The sequence below is a fragment of the Hyposmocoma kahamanoa genome, unplaced genomic scaffold, assembly GCF_003589595.1.
Source record: "Hyposmocoma kahamanoa isolate Upper Pololo Valley unplaced genomic scaffold, ASM358959v1 100021, whole genome shotgun sequence".
NCBI lineage: Eukaryota > Metazoa > Arthropoda > Insecta > Lepidoptera > Cosmopterigidae > Hyposmocoma > Hyposmocoma kahamanoa.
In genome coordinates, this window is record NW_020653200.1 from 14,215,526 (window position 1) to 14,224,018 (window position 8,493).

Below are 8,493 nucleotides of genomic sequence, written 5' to 3' on the forward strand. Positions count from 1 at the left end.
TCTGTATTTAAGTAAGAACTATACGTTAAAGATCAAATTGGCTTAAAAACTTTCTACAATGTCATTCACTAATGAGACGGCTAGGTAGTCATACCAAAATAAATTTTATGGCTCATGGGTTAAAGATTCAGTTTGTTTAAAAGTTTTCCCCACATTTTTGTGCTGAGAACAAAAAGGTCGACAAAGTCGGCTTGGGGGGTCAGGTATCTTGCGTATATGACTGTACATGTACAGAACCCTAAAAGGAAAGATATAAAAAGTTAAGAAAACGTAGCCAGTACCTACACTACTGCTGGTCTATCGTGTTTCACGGCGATTTTATAACTCCATCAAGCGTAAACTATTCGTAAAACAGCGTTCACAAATTGACGATAATGTACGAGGAGAAAATAGGCTCGCAAACCCTTGGGATATACAGGCCCACCTCAAAACTTAGTTGGGGAACAGTAAATTATTCTACTGCCGGCGGGACTTGGGGATTTGGAAGAATAACAGAAGAACGTAGCGCTCGACAAGTAATCGATTGACTTTCCGAGTTTGTTGACTCTTTAAAAAACAATAAGTACAAGCAAACAATTTTATGTCGTTCATTTTATTAAGTACGTATATTTACCAAAATATTGCTTTTACGACATGCTTTAAGATTGCTTACATAACGATTATGAAACATTGAGAATTTTATTGCTGTAATACACGTAAATATTATAAATACAACGCTGTTTCAAAGTGAGAGTTTCTATAAATGAGAATAATATTTTTCAACTACTTATTCAAACTAATGTATATGCTTAGAATAATAACGCATAGAAAGCTAGCCCGCACACGCTAAGTGAGGCAAATTGTAGGACGCCCTATGGGCTTACACGAGCGAGCGGGCTGTCAGTGCTCATGGTCAAGTTGCACCGCGAGCAGCTCAAAAATTTTTGCTAAAAATGACGAAATGTGCGGTAATTGGGTTTTAAAATAGATCAGACAAATATAAAATAGACACTAACATCACATTCCACAAGGAAGTAACGCGTTTCAACTTGTATTTTTATGTAAATATTCACTAAAACAGAAAATTAATTTCGTTGCAACAAGATACGAAAATGTTGCAAAGTAACGGGTTTTTTCTCTCCATTTTGCTATTCTGTTTCAAAATAATTATATTACGTAATTTTTTGAGAATAGGCAATATCGCGACGGTTGCAAAATTTCTACAAATGTACACCGCCGCAACAACATTGTAGGGAATTTACGTTAGCTATTTTTACGAAATATATTTAGTATTTGCCTTCATTAGTTTCATGTGAAAAATCATTATTCTTGTTCGTCATACACTCACTTAAAAAAGTTCTTAACTAAAATTATTTCAGGAAACTAACACTGACTAAAAAGTCATCGTCAGTTCTCCAAAATAGTGTATAAACAACTTTCAGGTTCAGGTTCTTAATTGTTATCGTGTACTTTTCATATAAACATACCCACAGATAATATCAGGCTATTTATATATTCAAATTCGATAGTCGCACTTAAACTCGCTTGTAGGTTTTTGTTCATATATGAGTTAAATAAGAATTGGGTAGTATTTAATAAGGTGCCTACAGATTTGCTCGACACTGTCGATCGATAGTAACGATTGAGAATTATAGACATTTTCGAGGAGTTTTAGAGTGCTTATTATGAATGTAGCATTAATTTCTAAATCCAAGATTGTTGACAACAATTTTCAAAAATGTATTTTTGGTAAACCATAAGGAAATGGCATGTATATCTGAATACAAGATGCGGGACAAGACTTCTAATTCTTCTTCTTCTAATTCTTTGCCATCTTGAATTTCGAAATATGTGCTGTATTCGGAATGAGCAGCCCCTAATACTTTGAAAACGACACCCAGCTTGCCATTATTCGAAAAAACGTGCCCGCCATCTTGGATTTAGAAATAAGTGCTATTATTCCTAACGAGCACCCCCAAATACCTCGAAAACGATCCCCAACTTGCCATTATATGAAAAATCGTGCCCGCCATCTTGGATTTAGAAATGAGTGCCATATTCATAATGAGCACCCCCAAATACCTCGAAAATGATACCCATATTGCATTTATTTGAAAAGGCGTGTCCGCCATCTTGGATTTAGAAATAAATGCCATATTCGTGATGAGCACCTCGAATACCTCGAAAACGATTCCCATATTGCATTTATTCGAAAAGTCGTGTCCGCCATCTTGGATTTAGAAATGAGAAAAGTCGTGTCCGCCTTCGTGTATTCAGATATAAATGCCATTTCCATAAGGACTACCAAAAATAAATTTTTGAAAATTCCTGTCACTTGATGTTGTCGATCAACAGTACTTAATGATCGACAAAATCGAGCATATCTGTAGGCACCTGATCGACAGTAACGATCGACAAAATCGAGCAAAGGCACCTCTAACTTAACGATGAGTTAAGCAAGATACAATTTCCCCACTTTTGAGGGAAATGTTATTCCATGGCATCATTATTTGTATATTTGTGTGCGTGCCGACGAGCGTAAATACAAGTTGCTTAGGCCTACATGAATTTGATTTTTGCCTCACTTGTGACAGTTCGTTTTTTATGAAACTATCATTCTATGCGTTATTATTCTAAGTGTATATGGTCGTGATTCAAACGAGATTCAGTCGCAGTTATGGTCGCAGCCTACCAACCAACTTTTGCATATATTGAGCCTCTGTGGCGCCGTAAACGCGCATTCGTCAAAGCGCATCGTCCGAGCGTAAAAAATATGCCGTGTGCATAGACGCTAATGAGCTTAGACAATGGAAAAAAGCTAATGAGTGAGATAATCAGCATTGTTTATATAAGTCTGAACGTGGAAGAAGTTGTATCACAGACCAAATAAAGTATAAAAAATGTTAGTTATATTTCTATACACAACAACGAAGTCTTTATTACATAAGTAACATCTTCTTGCAAGAAGTATATTTATAAGTATTCAAATAAAAGAATAATTTGTCAATGTATGAAGCTTCAACGTCTGTTATTTTTTACTGTTTGATTAGTTATTGCTCTTTATTAATTACCTATCCAGGAATCCCTAAGAAAATAGGATAAACTACAGAGTCGCAAAGACAAAAAAGATCACGTGAATCTTACTAATTCATGCTATAGAAAACTAACGACAGAATAAGATTTATTATTGGAAGGGAACTTGAAGCCTCCACTACCTTCAAAATGTCTTTCATGTTCAGAAGCGATCATATGACGTATTGTAACATATATGTGCAAGTGGAAGCCGCTTATGAGACTGTCGCGCAACTCGGAGAAATGTCTTGTGTCCAATTTCTTGATGTAAGCTATTACAGGGTGTATATATTATATTTTGAAAGCAGTAGAGCTCCTTGTAAAATATTTCGTCCAGGGAAGTACTGCCACCTTACCTATTTCTGCTAAGAAAATTTCCGCTAAGCGGTAACGTGAACATTATTGTGTTTCGGTTTGGAAGGATAAGGGTGCTAGTGAAATTACAGGCACATGGTACTTGTCAACTTATGCCATATGATGACGGGCGCAATGGCAGTACCCCTAAGTTCTTTGCGATTTAAAGGTCTGAGTGGCACTGCAACTGTTATGGATAGGCGTGTCGCTCACCACTAGGCACACTACGGCGTATTCCCATCTGATCCCCTGAAACCGATTCCTGGGGGATCCGTTTCATATTAAGTTATTTTCTGTTCCCATCGGATCCCCAATGCAGGGGATCAAGAATAGGTTTTAATATTTTATTCTCACCTGATACCCTGGAATTACAAGTTTACTTTTGGTAGGTACTGTGGTACAGTCAACAAGAAAATGTATTTGAGTGTTGTACTGTATGTTATTTACTTTATTAGAAATGAACAACATTAACTATACTTTAATGGTCAAGGTCTATAAGCTTTTATTTTCTTAAAAAATACGAAAAAGACAATTGGAGCAAAAAATATCACGTGGTGCACATTGGTCGTTTTTGGTACTTGTGATTTGCAATATAGCCATAATAATATCTTAAATTACAAAAAAAAAATTGATTGTCTGTGATAATTATAACATTTGATCGCAATTGCTCAATAATTGATATTTGTTGTTTTGTTTTTAAAATTTTTGCTTGACCTTATAAATACAATGTGGGGATCAGTTACAATTTCAAATTGGCGGTGGATCAGTTTTGGGGATCAGATGGGAATAATCCCACACGACTTGTTCGTCCCGTCACTTGGTATTATAAAAAAGAATATACTATTTACAGTTGCAGATAACAAAAGAAAATAATTTGATAATATAAATTTCAGTTCGAGAAGAAATATTATTTCTCCCGTTACAAATGCCTTTAGACCGCGAACGTATTCGTATATATCATAGCATCCTGTTTGTATATATTAAGCTTCTTAAACGATTTAGATCTGCTACGAGTATTTAAGTTTACAGTGACATAAAGGAGAGGATTTTGTAGTCTACTTTCAGGTTGTGTTCCTGGCAATATTTTATATTAAGAAGTAATGTTTTTGAATTATGTACATCTATAATCCATCATATAGCATGTTTCGTTAGAAAACCTTTACGTTAATTGAACATCATCGTCATCATCAACTCGTTTATAGGTCCCACTGGCTGGGCACTGTTCTCCGCATAGTTTGGTGAGGTATATCCGAATTCGTATTTCGAATACAGTTTACGGTTTTATTCAGTATTTAAAAAAAATCATAGTTTTTTTTGCTTTTATGCTATTCTTTACATCAGCTTAGCTAAAATATATTGATGCACAGCTAAAAGTAAAGGTATGTATATCCATCCACATGCTACGTTTACATTATTTTTGCTTAATGGCCAAGAGTAAATCCCCTTCAAATTCCTCTGTAGGGTACCTCTGCATACGTTTTCACTCTAGTCTATACCTGCACTAAATTCAAGTACTTACGTCTTAAACCAATGTTTAAATTGATGCGACATTTTTTACGCAATGAAATAAGATTGTCTTTTGCATTGCAAGCATTTGTTTAAGACATACTTAAGTTTAATGCAGGTGGACATAATTTTCATTAATTTAGGCATCACCAGAATTGAATGCCTTCCAAAGGAGATACGTATCTGAGCTATGTCGCTGCGCGGAGTTGGAACGCAAACTTGGCATCATTCATAACGAAATGGTCAAAGACGACATCTATATACCAAAATTTATAGGTGATGAACCGAGTGCTATGCCACCAAAAGAAATAAACACTTACGAGGTAATCACATTACATCAAAATGGAGTAATAGATTGTAGTTGGAGATTGAAACAAATTGTCATAATTAGTAACTCGATATTAATATTATACCGTGTAATATAAACAAATAGTATCATAACCTAGTCATTTTTTTTTAACATTTTCTATTTTTTCTATTTTAAGAACATGATAGAGAAATGGGAAAATGATATCCAGTTGATGGCTGGCTATCAAACCATGTTGCTGAAGAACCATCAGGATCTGGCAGAAATGCACTATGTGTTGACATTAGTGGGTCCAATTCTCGGCGATGTGGAGTTTAGGAGGGAGAGCCTCTTTGGTAACAAGGGGTAGGTAGCCAAATTATAAATGTTGATAAATTAGAAGTGATCTTTCACCATTTGAATACTATTCTTCTCGCAAAATAGTAAAAAAAAAAACTGCACGCGACGCCAACTAAGTTTCATTTATATAATTCTTCGTTTTCTATTGTATGTGTTTTTATTCTTCGTCTTCTACATATATATTTTTTGTGAAAATACTCCACTAGTTTATTGTTATATTTGATTCAAAGATCGAATAAACTCAAAGAAAAATTCCTTCTGTCCGGCTGGATTTGAACCAGCGACATTTTCGCCAAACGCGGTTTATCGCTCTCCCAACTGAGCTACGGAACGAGTCAGCAGACCTTACGAAATTCTCCATGTGCTTGCTGCAGATCCTTGTTTTTGGGTTACTGGCTTTTTTGCTGTAGCGTCACATGTGCGAAAACTACGAAAGTTGTTTTCTTCACCCGGACAGGTACTTTACCCCGTCTTCTGATTTCCTTCAATAAGAATTATTTCAATATTTTAAAATACGTAAATAAGAGCGTCATAATTATCTTGCCTTCATTGGGGCTGATTATAAGTATACTTTGTCATTGGTAACTTAGCCAGATACCTGTGCCGAGCATCGAACTGACAACGTTGAACTGCAAATTGCGCTTGTTACCAAGCGCTTGTTGTCGGATCACAAATTAAGAAACTGTCTAGCCACGAAACGGACGTATAATGTATAACGAAGAAATTTAAGACATTGATTGGCTTTATTATACGTACGGGAATGGAGCAATAGTCTCACCTTCTATTGGAGATTCTTTAGTTGTTCAAAGAATGTTGAGATATCTACTAATTAAGGGAATGCTATCGCAGATGACTCGTTAATAAAGATTGCAAGAGCTGAAGCCAAATAATATCAGGACAAAAGTTTACACACAGAGAATATTTCATAATTAATCATTTATAAGGGGTACAACAAAAATTATATTTATCTAATTTAATTGTGTATAGCAAACCTTCAATATAACAAACAGAATAATGATAACTAACATAGTAATAATTTTTATTATAATGGTCTTTCTTTATCAAATAAATGAAGTATTACGAAGTGGTGATGCCCTGACTTCCAAAGTTGCAGAGATAAAATAGCGCCGTGGCAGACAAAGTAAATATCCGTTTATTTTGGCAAATTGTCTTGTAATTGAGCAGAGTATTGTAGTTTTAAATATTCATCATCGTGTAATCGCTTCAGTGCATGTTCAATCAATAAGTTTGTAGAATTAAATTTGGAATCCTTATTTTATATAAATTTGGAATTATTATTAATACGTGTTTTAGAAAATGAAACTATTTTTCCGGATTTAAATCGCGTATATTTGTTTTTCAGGCCCTTTACAGGTCCCATGGTCACGGTTGACTCGTGTTTAGTTATAATCTTTAACGGCTTTGACAATTTTATCTCTCATTAATACACTGCATAGCTCAACCACATTGTGTTTGCATGCCTCATATTCCGAATTTATTCGAAAAAAATCTCATATTTTGGATTACAAAGACTATCCTCCTTTTTCGTTTCTCTAGATTCTGGGTTTTTAGGTATTTTGGAACATTTCTTATTTCCAGATTGGATTGTAGAGTACTTTGTTCAATAATTTATAATATAACAAAACTGTATATAATATAATTTCTAGTTTATTTTCCAAGGTAAGTATGTAGTTACGTTCAGTTCATCATCAGTTTTTCCATCTTGTTACGCATTTTTTCGTATTTGTATGATACAAACTCGTTTTATTTTGTTCCTTAATTTCTTGCATAGAACTTAGTAAGGATGTAAGTTTATTGTTTTGGTCTGTTTGCCAAGATTTGAACATTCGTTGCAAGTCCAGGTTAAGCGCAGAAAAATCACCTTCCCTTTAGCGCTTGAATCTAGTCAACACATCAGTGATACGGATATATTTGGTACCAAGTCATAGTGTTGCAACGGGGCCCTTGATGTGGGGAGGTGGACTATGTCGAAGCATGTGTTACTTATGCAGGCACGCAGTCGACAAAGTACCAGGAGATTATAAGATTAGCCCCCTTTACACAGACACTCTGACGCGCGTGATAGAGCATAAAGGATTGCGTGCGTGAGTACCTGCACGCGCACTCGTGCGCCATTATTCATTCATTCGCGTGCGAACATGTGTTCGTTTTTTTACAATGGAAAGAGTGTCCGTGCAAAGGCTAATAGCGCAGGATAGACCTCGTGAACCTGGCGCGTGTTGGAGTGCAGATTGCGCGCGCGACTGATGAGCACAATCCCGAAGTCTGCCCTTTTTCCTTCCAACGTCTTTACATGATTGATGTATCACGCGCGATAGAGTGTCTGTGTAAACTTCGCTATTGACAGGGTTTTGAAGATCGAGTTTAGCGTAGTTCCGGTTACGGGTCACGTAAATTGGTCAACGATCGATGATTTAGTATATAATCCTTTTCCATTAAACTACGTAAGAGCGCTCATAAGCAACGTACTCGTAGTTATTTATAGCTTTTTTCCTTTTGACTAATTGTGTTTGTTGTATATTATGTGCCTGTGTGACAGGGTTTAGAGCTATAATACGCTGCACACCGTTGTATGCTTAGGTGGGTGTACACAGTAAACTAGTCACACACATGACATTTGTGTGGGTGAGAAATCCCTCAGTTCGGCACGCGTGTGGTAACACCACACTTTCTGATTTTTTAACATTGACGGTGACATATTTTCGATGAAACAACATTTAAATTACAATAATAAAAATAACAATAGGTCAAGGACACGTCTGAACGTCACAGATCCGGGGGAAGAGAAGCATAAGCTTGCTAACTTTGCCTTTGCAAACATAAACGATGACTAGTTAGATTTTGACCTCGAAATGTTGCGAAATTTAAACAAGTATTTACTTCTTGTTAAAGTGATGTCAGGTTTAAATTTCGCA

At 35.7% G+C, this 8,493-nt stretch overlaps 1 protein-coding gene across 1 annotated transcript in view; it reads left to right on the plus strand.

Moving 5' to 3' along the window:
* The first annotated feature begins 3,060 nt into the window (after positions 1 to 3,060).
* The window catches only part of LOC113226053 (V-type proton ATPase 116 kDa subunit a-like), a 23,964-nt gene continuing 18,531 nt past the window's right edge, over positions 3,061 to 8,493 (plus strand). Inside the window, exons 1-3 of the mRNA XM_026458567.1 lie at positions 3,061 to 3,318; positions 5,055 to 5,234; positions 5,397 to 5,563. Coding sequence (XP_026314352.1) covers positions 3,202 to 3,318; positions 5,055 to 5,234; positions 5,397 to 5,563 — 464 coding nt within the window. The 5' untranslated portion in view covers positions 3,061 to 3,201. The remainder of the gene's footprint in view (positions 3,319 to 5,054; positions 5,235 to 5,396; positions 5,564 to 8,493) is intronic.